Genomic DNA, 16,722 nt, shown 5'->3' on the forward strand with positions numbered 1-16,722 from the left:
GTCAGTGAATAATATTTTTTATGATATAATTTAAAAAATATAATATTTAACTAATAATAAAAATACGCGACATAATAAAACAATTATCTATCGTACGATTCTTGCAATGAAACTGAATGGTATCACAAATGAATTAATGCATGTATTATATATATATATGTCACGAGGTCAGTGGTTCTTTGGATTTGGTTTTGTACGTATACATATCATATAGCAAGCAAATACATATTATATAGATGAAGGGTATGTCGTGGAGAGATCATAACTTACTTTGATTTCCATTAATACGGTTTAAACAAAAATCAATGATGATATTCAATATTTTATGTTATTATTGACAACATTTTGGGTAACGTGAAAACTACAAAAAATATTTTTTAATAGAATATTAATTAATAAAATTATCAATCTGTTGATTAAGAAAATAAGATATAAATATATATAATAAAAGTAATAAACCCTAGCCGCTCTCCATCCTCTCTCCCTTTTCTTTTTTTCTTATTTAGAGTTTATACGCTTTCTATAGATCAGATTAATTTTTTTTCTTTAATTTTGTTTAGCTGCTGGTGACATCGATTTTGATGTTGGTTGCCGACCGTCGGTTCTCTTCTCTTTTTTTATTTCTTTTTAAATTTTTATAAGAATAATTATATCTTTTTGACACGTTTATCTCTGTCTTTATGACACGTTTTTCTCTGTCTTTGTGGCATGTTTTTCGGTCATTTAGTTGTTCTTTTTATTTTATGTTTTCTCAGAGTTGGATTTGACGATGTCACGGCTGATCAAGATGACATTTATTTGTAATCCAATTGTTCTTCCCTACTATGGACCCTATGATTGAATTTGGATACGCGATTTTACGATAGTGGATAGTTTCTCACAACGCTCGGCTCTGATTTTACAGTTCTCGATGGTTTTTCAATAGCTCAGTCCCCTCTTGTGGTTCATTTGACGATGCAGTTATATTTGCTTGTATCTATTTTTTATTTGAGTATCTTTACCATGTATGTCCTTATATGATCTAAAGTGGCTAGTTTGAATGTTAGAGGAAAATGTCCAAATTATGTATTTAGTTTGCAATAATAGTTGTAAACTCTTATTGTAATCTTGGATATTCACTTTCTAATAAAACTAGAGGCTTCTATTCAAAAAAAGAAATTAATATATAATATATAATATATAAATAGTCGTTTGATTCAAACTCAACAAGTTTCGATCTAATTTAATAAGATTAAGTTTTTTAAAAAATAATATCGGTTTGATTTTAAAATGAAAAATCCATTCCACATAACTTGAAACAATAAATATAATTATCTCTTACATATTTAAAAATAATTATAATAATATATTTATATACTTTTTAATTAGATAATTACTTTATTGAATAAAGCTAATATGTATATATATTAGTGTCAGATTAGATGTAAAATTTTACTCTACAAAATCAAATTTAATTTTGAATCATATAATTTTTTTCTAAATTTAAGTGGAATTAAATAATAAATAAAAAAATGTAATACTTAAATCAAATTCAAGTCAATTAAACACTCAAGTTAATCCCATCCATAGTCGTGTATATATATATATATATATATCTTACAAAAATTCAGATTTGATTTAACAAAATAATGTTTTTTTAATGTGAGACTGCAGGTGAAGATATGTTTGTAAATTCAATAAACTCACCGAAAATAAGGGCAGAATTAAAGAAGATAAGGAAAGGATATTAACAACTAGAATAAGATAATAAATAATGGGCTCTGAAATTGTTAAGGGAGGAGTGGGAAGCCCTACTCGCGGTCAGGATAAAAGAAACAAACTCGCTTTCAGTAGAGGACACGTAATAAGGTGTTCCGTAGGATTAGAGAAGAGTTGGTAATTTAATTCAACCTTAATTACCATTAGTGGAAATTGTTATTAATTAATGATGAATTTTAATACCTATTTCTCATTCTCCCTCTTCCTTTTCTATATTTATAATCCCAAACCCAACCCACCGAAGAGCAAGCCCTCCGTCTTCAGTCTTCGGCAGCCACAAAAAGGAAATCAAAATCATTCCCAATCCTAAAACCCCCTCTCATGCTTCTTCTCTCAGTTTCCATTTCTCTAAATCATAAACTATAAACAGTTGAACACTTGCTCAAAGTCTTGTCTTTTTTCTAGCTCTCTTTTTACCCTTTTTTTAATTTGAAACAGCTGTTTCGGAGAATTATGCAGCCTTGTAGCCGTGAGATGCAAGCAATGAACTCCCTCTTAAACCCGACTCAGCAAATCCATCTCCAAGACCTTCAAGTCAACGGCAACGGCAACAGTCACCAGCAGATGCAAAACCCAGACTTGGATCCCACATCATCCCAAGATGACTTCTTGGAACAGATGCTCTCTATTCTCCCTTCTTGCCCATGGTCCGACCTCAAGTCACCTTGGGACCCCCCAAAATCCGATGAAACCGGAGCTTCTAATCCCGACGATAATGTCGGCTTCCATTACGATAAGATTCTGGCATCCAAGTTTAGACAACATCAAATCAACGGCGGTGGTGGAGGAGGAGGAGGAGGAGGGTCGACTATGCCCTTGTCTTTGGATGGTAGATCTGCTGCCGGGTCTCATCATCAGGTTCACGTCAGTTTTTGCCTCTCTTTGGTTTCGTCTTTGACTAGAGTATAACTGAGCTATAGATATACAAATAAACGATTGCAGAGTGGAGAGGGTTCAATGCAAAATTTGTACAATGGTTTTAGTCCTGGATCTTTGCATGGGACCAATCAATCTCAGCATTTTCACCATCCTCAGGCAAGCCTTGATTTTCTCTTAATTAAGAAACATTACGAACCTCAATGGGCTAATGTATTTTATTGATATGCAGACACCAAACCTTGGAGTTGGAGCAAAGGCCGGAACAGAAATGAACCAAACTCAGGCAAGTGGTTCGACGACCGGAGCTACTCCGGCTCAACCCAAACAGAGAGTCAGGGCAAAAAGAGGTCAAGCTACCGACCCCCACAGTATCGCTGAAAGAGTAAGCAAAGCCTTTATATATGTTACTTTCATCGTACAATACATTAGTACCATAAAAAAAGAAGCTCAAAAATGATATCTGAAACGATACGTGTTGGCAGTTACGCAGAGAGAGAATTGCAGAGAGAATGAAAGCTCTTCAAGAATTGGTTCCCAATGCCAATAAGGTACACACTCGCTCCCGTCTCTGGCTTGAAAGCTCAAAATATAAGGACAGGTGTCAGTTAGTAGGATAAATTGGTTATCACAGTCAGTAGCTTTAATGTTAGTTGATCCCGATCCCGACCCTTGCTCCAGATAAAGAGGAGTAATTAGTAACTGAATGTATGAGATTTTAGAATTTTTTTATTATTTATTTTTAAGCTTCATTATGATCTTTAATAATTAAATTAAAGTGTTAGTTGGGGAAATAATTAAACCATATTATTACATGTTTATGATTATTAAGAATGACGAGTGTTTTGATTTTGTGGGTTGTGGAATGACAGACAGATAAAGCTTCAATGCTTGATGAGATAATAGATTATGTCAAATTCCTCCAGCTCCAAGTCAAGGTTTTGCCCCCCTCTCTCTCTTACTTGATTATATATGTATGGGCCTTTCTGACAACTAAATTCTTTTTCTGTTTACTTATGCAGGTTCTGAGTATGAGCAGATTGGGAGGCGCCGGTGCCGGTGCCGTTGCTCCCCCTGTTGCTGATAAGCCTTCTGAGGTAAACCCTAGTTGAAAATACTAACCGTTTTCATCTTTTACGTATGATTTCATGGGGAAAACATAACAAGAGGCTTCTTTCTTTCTTGTCTTGTTTAAGTCATTCATGCTGTTTCTCATCCTCTTCGTCTAAAATCACACGACAAAAAGACAAAACGAAAGCACAGCACGCTTGCCCCCCACTGTCATAGATTCCTCTTTTCCCCCTTCTCTCTCTCTCTCAAACTTTAATTTGTTTTTCTTTCTTTTTTTAGGGTTTAGTTTTTGTCGGAGCATCTCTTTTGTAGATTAAATAATATAATGACTGTAAAAATACAAAAGTATTATGTTCTATTGTCGTTGCAGGGAGGAGGCGATTGTGTTCAGACGACCGCTAACGGTGGTGGGTCCCTTCAGCGGAATTCTAACGGCAATCAATTAACGGTGACGGAGCACCAAGTGGCCAAACTTATGGAAGAGGACATGGGCTCCGCCATGCTGTACTTGCAAGGGAAGGGTCTGTGCCTCATGCCCATTTCCCTCGCCACCGCCATCTCCACCGCTACGTGTCATTCCAGGAATCCTATGATCAGCAATGCGAGCCCAAGTAAAGGCGGCGACGGCAACCATCCTTTACTTCAATCCAACGGGGAAGGGCCTTCCTCGCCTAACATGTCTGTGTTAACTGTCCACTCAGCTACTAGGGGTAACGGCGGTTTCGACGGTTCCGTTAAAGATGCTACCTCCGTTTCCGAGCCGTGATGACGGCGTTGACTTACTAAGAGAACAAAAAGTAAAAAAGGCAGCTTTAAGCCAAAGCCTAGCAGCTAACCTGACCAACTCCAACAAGAAATAAAAGGAAGAAGAGGATCAACCCAATCCTCAGAACAACTTGTTATTGTTATTTAAATATTACTATTAAATAATTTTTTGTTTTGTTTTGTTTTTCCTTACTTTATTATATTATATTATAAAGTTAATGTTCTTTAAATTTAAGCTAGTGGTGTGTATTTTGTACTGAGAAATGAAAGGAACATGGATTATGTTACAGGTCAACGGCCGAGCTACGTTCGTTTATCTTCGCTTTAATTAAAAGTTTGACGAACAGAAAGGTTTTTTAGAACAATTAAATAAACAAAAAGAAAGGAAGAAGTGGCCATCAACTAAGTTATCCTAAAGGCTTAATTCTAAATTATATTTTAAACTTTAAGTGTTTAAATAATTTTTTCCTCAAAATAGGTATTTAACGTTTTTCCGTTATACTTTTTAGATGTTATTTTCTCGGTTATACTTTTATGTGCATTTGTAATAACAATAGTTAAAAAAAATCGTTAAATGACAAATGTCATATATGTATTTTGGCTTAATGTAAAAAATAAGTGTCCAAATACCTTAAGTTAACTTTAGGTAACTAAAGAATTTTTCGCTAAGAATAGGTGACTAACGTTTCCTACATTACACTTATAGGTGCATAAATTATAATGACCATTAAAAAAATCCGTTAAGTGATATGTGTCATGTTTATATAATTTTATAAATCTTTATTTAAAAAAGAAAAACTTAATAATATTATTAATTTAAAAAATCAATTTTTTAAAAAATTTAAAAAATCATACAACCCTAAAATCTCTCATTTCAACTTCATTATCAACTATTGTCGGGCATCATCGGCCGTCTCCATCATCGTCGAACAACCATTTACCCATCGTCGGACCTCCACTTCGTACCATCCTTCTTGTTATTGTCCCAATCTCCTTAAATCCATATATCCAAACTTAAATCCCTAAACCTAATACCTAAATCTCTAACCTTAATTTCAAATTTATCATTCTTCCCTTAAATTAACTTTAGAGATTTATTGAGAGGATTTTGAATGCAATTGGGGAAGAGAAAAATCAACTTTAAAATAATAATTTATTTTCTTTTAAAAATAAAGATTTTGAAAAATATATAAACGCGACATGTGTCAGATTAACGATCGAATTTAATGGTTGTTACAACCTAAGCACTTAAAAGTGTAATGTCGGAAAAGATATGCATCTATTTTTCGTCAAAATTTTTTCATGCACCTAAAGTTAAATTAGGCTATAGTTTAGGCATTTTTTTCATTAAGTCAAAATATAAATATGACATGTGTCACTTAATGATTTTTTAACTATTTTTATTGTGTAAGCACCTAAAAGTACAACAGAAAAAACGTTAGACACATGAAACTGTAACGGAGAAAAACATTAAACATTTATTTTTAATAAAAAATTCTTTATTATGTCTAAACTCTTCACCATATCTAAAACTCGGGTAAAGCAACAACTCGCGCGTACGCTTGGAATGAGGGTCCGCCTAGGCTGTTGTTTTTTCAAAAAAAAAATTAAATTATTCTATAATTTAGATTTTTTTAAATATTTTTTAATAATTTATTTTCATTCATAATATAAAATTATTGTTATCCCTTATACAGCAATCTCTTCACAGTATTTGTTTGCCTGCATGAGATAGAGAAAGATAATCCCGAAGCTCTGCTTCAACAGATGTTATTTACATCTAATAAAATTATACATCCACAACAGGCACATGGGAGTATTAAGAGACATGAAGTCCACTACTTTTGTTTCTATGACGGAGAATACTTTAGCTACTATTCCATTGTCTAAATTCATACGGGGGGAAAATGAACACCGTTAGACAAGGAGGTGGTTCAGATTACAGAATCATAAGTATTCTTCTACAAGTACATTCAATAGTTTAAAAATATTTATTAGCTGTCTTCAGGATTCACTCTCTCATTCCTTTCCCAACACCACCTCTCGTCACAAATTTAATGTTGTGTGTGCATGTCTACACAGAGTATAACATGACAGACAGATACCACGTGTTAAACCTATATAGAAAAAAATGGAGTAAAATATGCAAAAAGACACAAACATTGTCCTATTGTCCTATAGTCGGAAGACTATTTTGTAACTTTTAATAGTAAAGAGATTAAAAAAATCCTATAATCGGGGATAAAAAAGAACTGCACGTAAACTACATTTGAGGCATGAATCAAATCCTTGTTGAAGCCAAATTGTAGAAATGGAAAACAGACATAAGCAGGGAAGTGGCACAGGCATATCCAGGTCACTTTAGTCTAATGTTTCACAATAGATATGGAAAATCAATAAGATTCCATGAATACACCAGCAGAAGATATAAATAAAAGAGGTCTTCGTGCATGTTTGGAATAAACCAATCAAATAGACCATGATGGTCCAATCTTCACAAATGGCCCAACCCCCTATTGAATCACTTATGGTCATCTTTCCTGATTGACAAGTAACATCACTGATGAGTTGATGATGCTTAATCGTACGGTCCAGATAACTCCTTTTCTGTCAGACAAATCCTTAACGTAACCTATTTATAACACTCCACGTGTCCTTACTTTCTTCACAACCAATCAAGACTAAACATGCTTTCGACAATGGTTTTCTCATTTCATGTTTCGTGTATATTGTCTGCATCTTCTACCGTAGGCCGTAGCAGTGAATTAATTTTGAGTATTTGTCCAAATCAGGCTCTGAAACTTGAGTTTTTGGAATGTATAGGAGCCCAATAAGTGAGTACTGAGTGGCATTAAATATATTATATATAACCAGACATACGCATAAATTTATATCAAATATAAAAGTATAAATTTAAAAATTTATATTAAAAATGTAAGGATACAAAATTATAAAAAGTCTGGAAGTATGGAATTAAATAATTAATAAAAAATACTAAAAAATATGTAAAATATATAAAATTTAAAATTTGTAGAGATGCGGCATCTCCCTAAATCCATTGCTGGATGCAGCAGCTGAGGGAAAGCTAAAAGGAAATAAAGGGTTGCATTATTGAAGAGAATGATAGTAAGGTTAAAGGGTTTTAGACTTTTAGGTTGAAGTGGGTTGGTTTTGGGTTGAAAATGATGCAAGGCTTTTTGGTCTTTCTCCTACTTTTTATGTCTTAAAATGTAAAGTCATTGTGGGTTGAACCAGAAAAGGGTTGTCAAAAACACACACACCATGATCTCAGATCTGTGTGTTGAGTTGAGTCTCAAAAGAAAAATAATCTCAGTACATAGCACAGCAGATGGTAGATGTTCCTTGTTCATCTGTTTTTGGCACATTTAAAGGGTTGCTTGCAATGATTTTCAGGTCCTTTATTGTTCCAGAGCAGTGCAGTTAATGATGCTAAGAGGTGGATATTACTTGTAGTAACTATAGAGAAGAAACTGACAGAAGAGAGCGAGCACGAGCGGGCAATTGTGTGAAGACTTGCATACTTTGCAAGTTTGTGCTCACTTCTCTTCTGTCAGCCATATGTTCTCAGCTTTGCACAAGTAGTGTTCCCCTCACAAGATCACACAATCATTATTATTTTCTTTTGTTTATATTTACAACCACCCACATGTAATTCTTTCTGGGGCTCTTTCTCTTCGGATAAGAACGAGTCAATGCACAAAACACAAGATAAAAACAAAGCAGGCTTTACCCTTTGTTTAAAACCCTCTTTCCTCTTCATTTTGTTGTTTTCATGGTGATTTTTCAAGGTTCTTGGCTCTTTATTTTGTGTTTCTGCATCGTCAAGAGCCTAGCTTTCATCTTTCTAAAAACCTGGTCTTTTGATTTTTTTTAAGTAGTAAATATGCTTGCAGTTGCTTTAACTCAGCACTTTGTTTGACATTTAGAGGAGCCGATGAGCTTTTTGTGTAATTGGCACAGGTTCATCATCCAGGTAACCATTTTGAACTCCTTGTGTTGGATTAGTACTGTTTTTGCTGAAAATGTTGAGGTCGGTCTTCAATCTGGGGAAATTAACGCATTTTTCTATGTTTGAATCGAGATTTGATGTTTGAAAAGATATCAAAGTCATATTCTAGGGGTTCGAATTCAAATATATAAGATTGTTGGAAGAAAAATATCTTCTCATGAGGTTTGGGATTTCAGTTTATTGTTGGCCATATCTTAGAGCATCTCGTGTTGGATATTCGTATCTAAGTCCATATAAGTAATAACCTAATAGTGACTTCACAAAAAGATAATCGGGTCATATTCTAGGGGCTCAAATTCAAATATATTTGATTATTGGAAGAGAGTTGTCTTCTCATGAGGTCCGAGATTTCGATTAATTGTTGGTCATATTCTGGAGCATCTCATGTCGAATACGTATTCGTATCTAAGTTAATGTAACAGAAGTAATAACTTGATAGTGGAATGGTGTAATGAGATTTCTCGTTGCTCAAGTTTATTGGAGAAACTAGTTTGTTATTGTGCATGTAGTGATCCCATGAATTCATTGTCCTGCATCAACCTCGGATATTTGATACTCTCCTTTAGTGGCATTATAGTAGTGTGTGAAGCTATTGCTGTATTGAGAGGAGCAACAACTACATCACTACACTGAAACATAAATCAAAATCGTATTGAGGCTCATTGTATTATGTGAATAAGGAGTACAAACCAACAGACACAAGCGTTTAAGATGTCTTGATTCATATGAATAATTTTGTCTTGTTGGTTGTTGATGGTTCATCTCTTCTAATTTGAACACAGAGTTATGATCGATGAGGGATAACAGTTGATAGCAAGTGTTTTTCTATGACAAGCTGACAGGAAATTAATCATAGTGATAAAGATGAAGGTGGGGTATAGGTTGTGGAAGGTTCCAGTCCCATTTCCGTCTTAGTTGGGAGTATTTATGGTGGCTTATAGTGTGTTTTATCTCCTACATTCCTTTTTGCAGGTACCAAACCTAATAACATGCTCCTTAACTTGGAAGTTCTAGTGGGGGATGGGATTGTACCCTCGGCAGTTGATTGCTGCGAAAAAGCAGAGCAGTCTTTTGGAACTGTGAAAACGCCAAAAATCCTGAGGTAAAAACCACGCGTCAATTGAAATAAAAAGAAGCTTTCAGATTTCATTTCACTATAAGAATTTAACAGTTTGTCTTTACTCTTTAGGCTCAGGGCGGTAAAAAATTTGAGACCTTTATTATAAAAGCCGACAGTGTTCTTGGGATAAAAACCAGACAACCCTTTGTTTTATGATGCAAATTAACTGACCCAGTTTGGTCATTTTCCAGATGGTTATAAAGCTGCCACATCTGGCCAAAACAAACAGTAGCACTGCCAACTGCAAATTGTCCCAGTGGATCAACTTTTTTTTTATTTGAATGAAAATGAGAAAAAAGAAAAAGAAAAAAGAAATGGTTGAAAATGGGAAATTTATTACTTTCATAATTGTTGCAGGATCACCAGAAAAAAAGTGCTCTCGGCTTTATCAACAACTCATTCAAGTAAGGACCAATTTAAGTAACCAAAAGGCTTCTTCTTCTCCAACCACATAGCTTGATTCATTTGTATCCACAACTCCCCTGCAATTTCATACAAAGAGAACACAAGCTTACCAATTAAATTTCAGTAATTTCATAATTAATGGAATACGATTGAAGGCTTTTCACCTGCAGATCGTTGATTTGTAAAGGAATATGGCAGCAAGGTAAACAAGACACATATAGGAAATTGCAGAAATAAAGCTGTATGAGGCATTGATCAACCCACGGTTTCAGTAATTTAGATAAACATGGCAACAAAAAAGGGTAAAATTCGAAATCTGAAACCTGATGTTGAGGTCTTGTGTGTAAGAAGATAAGATGATGATAAATGTTCCCATCCTGAACACCAATGCCGATTTCGATACATCTCTCCACATTGCTAAATCAACCGAAGGATTAACAAACACGGATAAGAAGAATTAAACAAGTTGCTGCTATGGAACTTGTTGATCTTACCACCTAGATTCTGCCCTTTGTTCCTAGTTTGTTGGAAGCTCTGGTAATGATAATCACCTGAGGCTGAAGGATATAGCAACAAGGTCAGAAACATTCAGAGAGGTAAAACAATGTTTATCTCAGTGAGGGAAGCATCAAATAGAAACAATCACTTACAAGGAGAAGATTTTGCAACTTTTGTAGGAGTTTTGTAAAGTGGAGTGGCATATTTTACAACTGGTGCAGTTCTATTATGGAATTGGCTAATTTTCTTCACTTCATTAACAACTTTGCTTGGCTTATGTTCTTGTAACTTCTTCACTTTAACAGGTTTTGCAGGTTTTATTTCTTGTAATTTCTTCATTTCGTCAGTTACTTTGTCAGGCTTCTTCTCTGGTATATTCATTTCCTTGATGTCTTCAGCACTCTTTACAATTTCCTCCTCTTCTTCAGAAAAGTCTTCATCATCATCAACAACTGATACTTCAGCAGATGATCCTAGTATCCTACCACATTTCCATTGCTTGTAATGGCATTTTCTAGGCACACACCAAAACTCTTTACAATTCTCCTCAAGACTCAGATCCATTCTTCACATTTTCTTCAATGGAAACATTATTTCCCTCCTTTTGATTAACCAAAACCAAAACACTTCCATTCCCTTCTTCTCTTTTTCCATCACTTACCGACTGATCTGATTTTGCCTTCCTTATTTGAACTGAATTACCCTCCAATCTCCATTCTTTCACCAGCTTCATTACCTTCTTTGCTCCGCTCAGCAGATTTTTTGGGGACTTCAGAACTTGTCTTCTTCATATGAAATGGGCTTCTCTCAGTTCCATCAACGCTTTTATTCTCCTGAACTGGACTCTTCTTATAAACCCCATCAATAGTCAAGTCTTTGCAATGCTCCAAAGATCTCCCTTTAGGTACCTGAATTTGGGTTTCGCTTTTGGAAATCTGAATTGGGTTTTTCTCTAACCCTCCAAAGCTTTCGTTTTTCCACGTCTTTCTCTTGCCCACAACGCCGCCAATGGTTTGGCCTTTCTTCAAGCTCAATCTTTTATTACCAGTAGCGCCACCACCATTGCCATTTTCATCACCATTGAAAACGTTAATTCCACCTTTAACTTCATCGCTCTTCATTCTAGTTTCCCACACTGACCCTGCAGCAACAACACTGCTCTTAGCTTCTCCTCTTCTAAAACTCATCTCTCTCCTATTTATCTTGCCTGGCTTTACCCTTAATCAGGGTAATTGAGTACTAGTGCGACATGGATGTTAATGATTGGATAAAGAGAGTTCAAGATGAAGCAATGGAGGTCGGTGAAGACTGAAGATTGTTTATGCAACCAATTGAACTTATTTGTTTATGTTTAATCGTTACAGCAAAACCAGAGCACCGGAAAACATAGATTGCTCATGTAAGCAAATCAACAGAAAATCCTGACGGTCCGGTCGGTGAAGACTGAAGATTGTCACCGTTTGGCCATGTTTTGGTGTGGTGATTAGGTAAAAACAAATGCTCTTAGGACAGCAAAACGCAAGGATTAATCATCATAAAAGGAACCTAATTAAGCACCCAAACACAGGAAAGTATTTTATTTATTTTGATAATCTTATTAAGAGTAATAAATCTAAAATACTAATTAAATCAATAAGTGCAGCTTACAGTTAATCAAGCTGTTCGTAATATTTGATTAAGGAAATAGAAATATCCGAGAATTAATTAAGAAAATAGGTTTAAAAATAGTGTTATATAAAGTAATCTTCATATGTATACGATTTATAGGTCGGGATTCCAATTTGTAGACTTTGGCATTGTCCTTGTAATAGTGGTATACTAAAGAATGTAAGAGTCGCTGGGTCTAGTCTACCGGATTCATAACCCAACTTTGTGTAGGTGTAAAAACCAAAAACGTGTAGGTTGGGATAATGTTGTTCCGTTGAAGGCAATCGACAGATGAAGAATTAGAGTACAAAGCAATGGACAACCTGGGCGCATTAGTTTATATAAATTAAGTAATAGAGTTGACCCACCAGCGTCAACTATCAGTCATCTCGGTACTGCAAATTTAAAAGTATGGCTGAGAAAAAAGAATCGCAATCTTTCTTTATCGTCCAAAGATTTCACCAAATTCTGGTACTGGGATTGCTATTAACTTTGGGAATGCCCATTGTTTATTTTGTAGCTTGAATTGCCTGTGTATTCACACATATTTCAAGCAATAGAGAGTTTCGACACTTCCTTTATCCCAGATGCCCATAGCTCACTGGTATGTGGCCCTTTCTTTTTCTGAGCTGTAGTGCTCACATACATCATTAGTGAATTATAACACGTCCCACTTCAACTACCTTCCCCTTAATTCGACATGAAAACGCTTGATCCGGCACTTGGATGTGAAAAGAACCGCGATCAAACCAAGTCAAAAGGGAGAAGATCGGTTTGGCCTGAGATTTCACGGTTATGTCAACCCGATGCCCGATTTATAAACCGAGAAGCCATGAATCGAGGGAACGGTTAAGTTTGACTGGAGAGTACATCCATAAAGGAGCATCACACGGCTCCTCGTATACCCCTTTTCAAATCTGTCTCAGATGAATGGAACACTGTATTGTGATTAAGACTCGAGAGCAATGTAAACGTTGACATTCCCCATCATTTTGACATTCCCCATCATTTTTGGTTAGATTGACCAAATCTGTCAGTACTTAGCTTGGAAACATCAAAGATTTGTAGGGTGACATTGGTTGGCACCTGATAGTCGTCATGGTAGCTTTAAGTTTGCCAACTCACTCCGAACCTAATCTTAATGTTGACGAATCGGGAAAAGAAGAAAGAAAGAACACAATAATTTTAACGAGGTTCAGCAATGTGCTTACGTTCTCGGTGCTTAGGCGGCGCTAGAAGTTTTATTCAATATCTCATAGGTTTAAGTTACATCTCTATTTATAATAGATAAGCCTGATACATAATTACAAAATTAACCCTTGTACCGTACCATCCCTATCCTCTTTACCGGTATATTTATGAGTCATACCTAACACTTAGTTATACCGCATTTTTGTCCATTTATGTACATGAGAGAGAGAGAGGAGATATCATATTCCCCTCTTTGGGGCTATCTGAATTGGAATCTATTCCCAGTTTATCAATGGTGAAAAAGCCTAGTAAAGGCCAGAGGCTTTCTGAGTTTGTTGTGGTGGGATTGTTATATGCAACAAAAGTTGTTAGCCACTTGGCCAACTTTTGCAAAGAACCACTTCAAGATTCTGTCATATGTTATTCCAAATCAGGATAAGAAGTAAAGCAGCTACAACTGCTCACATGTAATCGCCATTTTTTTCCGGACGGAAACACGAACGAATTGCCATGGAACTTTGATGAAGGCTAGGTCAAAAGTTGAAAATATGAAGTGGTCTGTTCTAAAGAGAAAAAGAGGAAAGTTAACAACAATATGCACAGTTAAACTCTTATTGCTGAAGATTATTACATAAGCAACTCGAAGTGAAAACTTCGATGTACGATTGTTGAGCAATCAATTTCATTCATCTATTATGATTGAGAAGGAACACTTTATAATCTCAGAACTCTAGCTTTTCTATATGTTCTTCTGCAACTGGGGGTTTAGCAATCAGTATTCATTTCTTTGAAACAGCAAGCAAACTCTGTACAACACAGGACTTTAAGCATCACCCTTTTAAGGCTGTAATCTTTCTTTGCCTAAACTATGACTTTGGTTTTAATTGTAAGTTCATCATCTATGTTACTAAAAGAAAATAGGGAAAGACTGCTACATTGATCAAACCAGGAGTTGAATCATATAACCGGTGGAGGTGGAGTTTCCCATGCATCAAACACGTTTTCCTCGCTGTGAAGTGCAAAGAGACGGTCACCCCGATGGAGAAATCGCAGATCGAACCGCCATAACTTCTTCGAAGCCTAGATGTTAGCACCCAATCCGGACCACAGAATACCGAAATGCAATCATTCATCGACGAGAACAACTGTCCATTATGCAACGCCAATTTGGGATAGCAAGCCTCATCTGGCATTTTCCCCTTCAGCAACCTACTCCTGGAACTCCATCTCACACTTCCACCATTGATCCTTAAATCTATGAACCCCAAATCATCATACTCATTCACTACACAAATAGAATTGCATTCTTCCATTGCAATAGCATATCTAACTCTCTTCTCATCAACGGGTAATGGAGCACCGATATCGGACCAAGACCAAACCATTCTCTTCTCCCTAAAATCAAGTAAACTGATGTAACAGTTATATTTTCTGGGAAACAATGTGGCAACTAATAAACAGTTACTACCATTCAACCATTGTAGTTTATCAGCATCACCAAGAGACTAGCCGGGACTCTCGTGGAAGAAATCCATTTGTTTACCGGTAACTTGGTCCCAAACTCCAACCCCATATTCATTGCTTCTTCCTTTACAGCTTGCAAAAATCTTATAATCTGGACTGAAACTCAAAGCTCCAGCAGTGTAACTCTTGATTTGATTATCATGAATAACGTTGAACTTGTGTCTCAAATCTCCAGTTGATTAACTGAACAACCCCATCCCGCCATCTCCTTTCCCTAGCCTTTCGCAAGCATTTATTAATACATTCTCAGTGTTGACCCGGCCTATGTCGTTGACTCTCGGGTAATAGAGATTGATTGGCGGGAGTTCTTCCAACATCCAGTCAAAAACATGAACCATGCTACCATGAGCTACGCAGTAGCCGCCGTCCGGACCGGCTCGGATGGCGGTTCCGTCACCTGGGGCTCGCCCTGTTACTGACCTGGATAGCTTTAACCTGTTACCATCGAACAGACATGGTCAATTAAGCCGTAAAACATGGCTTCTCTGTAAAGAAGCCTTTCGGGGACATTGGAAGGAATGTAGAGATCGCCTGTTCGGAGGACAGCGAAACAGTCGGGATTTCGATCGATAAAGAATTCTTGGGTGCTGTTTGATTGATGTTGTCGTAAGTCCCAATTGTCGTCGAATAATGCACCGGAAAAAGAATCCCTCCCTGCGTTTGCGAGTGTTGTAGCCGTCGTTTGAAAGATTCTTCCACCTACGTTGAATTTGACGACGTCTTTTTGGATTCCCATGTCTGAGAATCCTATATTAAAAAACAGGGGAATTTTGGATTTTGATCTCAGAATTGAGCGTTTAAGATGAAAAGAGGAGATGTTATGGTTTAACAAGAAATGAGAAATGAATTAAATGAGGCAAGACTAATCAAATTGAAGAAAACAGAGATTTGGGTATTGGAAAGACAAGGATTTTAAAGCTGGGTTTTGAATTTCGTGGAATTTGGTGAAGTGGAATTGAAGAATTGGAGCGTCGTAATTTAAAAAAAAAACGATTCTTTTATTTTTTTTATCTTCATGATCCCTCTTATGATCTCTACATGTTTTATCCCTCTTCGTTAGCTGTTTTTCTGGCCTTCCGGTTGAACTTTATGCATATCAAGTAGTCCCTAATGGGGTCCAGTTTTTAGCTTTTGGTTCCTCCCCTTGTTTCCGCCGTTGATAGCTCGAGTCATAAAGGAATTTCCATGAATCCAACGGTGGAAAATTAGGATAACGACCTTCCAGTAGTTAAATCGATTTAGGGTTTTGTTAATGAGTCATTTGGTCAATGAAGTCCGCTTTATTACAAAAAACTTTAGCCAAAAGAGACCGTGTCTTGTTGGGTGCCTGCCTTAACACTTCTTCTGTTCCAACTTTATCTTCCTTAAATTCTTTCTTTTTCTATTACCTTCACTCACCACCATTGTTTTTTCCTTCCTTTTTTTCAAAATACATTCGAATCACTTAATTATTAACTCAATTATATATATATATAATTTAATTATTTAATTGATATATTATTGTATTATTAAGTACTAGATAGAATAATATGATAAAATAATAATTTTAATTTTTAAGAAGTACATAAATGATATCAAAATGAGTGACTATGTCATAAGTAAAAAGAAAAAGACTTGTAGAATAGTAGAGCAAACAGAGTTTTTGCACATTTTCATTAATCCATGAACAAGATCAATATAGGCACATAGATTCATGGATTCATACATCTCGGAAGAGAATCAATAGAAAAAGAAAGAATATGAAGTAATTGATATATTTCTCAAAATAAACAAAAAGAAAACGAAAAATAAAACATAAATTATAGACCAACTAAGCTTTTATCGAGAATTTGTTTAA

General features: G+C 35.7%; 1 protein-coding gene and 2 pseudogenes across 1 annotated transcript; 1 reads left to right on the plus strand and 2 right to left on the minus strand.

Annotated features, from left to right (window-relative positions):
- Positions 1 to 1,991: 1,991 nt before the first annotated feature.
- Positions 1,992 to 4,604, plus strand: LOC120156865 (bHLH transcription factor RHL1-like). Its single transcript, XM_039168133.1, has 7 exons — positions 1,992 to 2,616; positions 2,701 to 2,793; positions 2,867 to 3,019; positions 3,120 to 3,185; positions 3,507 to 3,572; positions 3,657 to 3,731; positions 4,076 to 4,604. Exons 1-7 carry the CDS (start codon positions 2,212 to 2,214, stop codon positions 4,469 to 4,471), a joined length of 1,254 nt encoding a protein of 417 aa, XP_039024064.1. The 5' UTR covers positions 1,992 to 2,211; the 3' UTR covers positions 4,472 to 4,604.
- A 4,390-nt stretch (positions 4,605 to 8,994) lies between these two features.
- On the minus strand, positions 8,995 to 11,719 carry LOC120157249 (annotated as a pseudogene).
- A 2,056-nt stretch (positions 11,720 to 13,775) lies between these two features.
- Positions 13,776 to 15,919, minus strand: LOC120156937 (annotated as a pseudogene).
- Between the last annotated feature and the right edge of the window lie 803 nt (positions 15,920 to 16,722).

The sequence above is a fragment of the Hibiscus syriacus genome, unplaced genomic scaffold (genome assembly GCF_006381635.1).
Source record: "Hibiscus syriacus cultivar Baekdansim isolate YM2019G1 unplaced genomic scaffold, ASM638163v2 tig00111238_pilon, whole genome shotgun sequence".
NCBI classification, from domain to species: domain Eukaryota; kingdom Viridiplantae; phylum Streptophyta; class Magnoliopsida; order Malvales; family Malvaceae; genus Hibiscus; species Hibiscus syriacus.

Bases quoted from the DNA above. Each gene is read 5' to 3' on its own strand.
- LOC120156865 (XM_039168133.1), top strand. From the start codon at position 2,212: ATGCAGCCTTGTAGCCGTGAGATGCAAGCAATGAACTCCCTCTTAAAC. The intron at 3,186-3,506 runs GTACACACTCGC...GTGGAATGACAG, and splicing joins TGGTTCCCAATGCCAATAAG to ACAGATAAAGCTTCAATGCT. The intron at 3,573-3,656 runs GTTTTGCCCCCC...TTACTTATGCAG, and splicing joins TCCTCCAGCTCCAAGTCAAG to GTTCTGAGTATGAGCAGATT.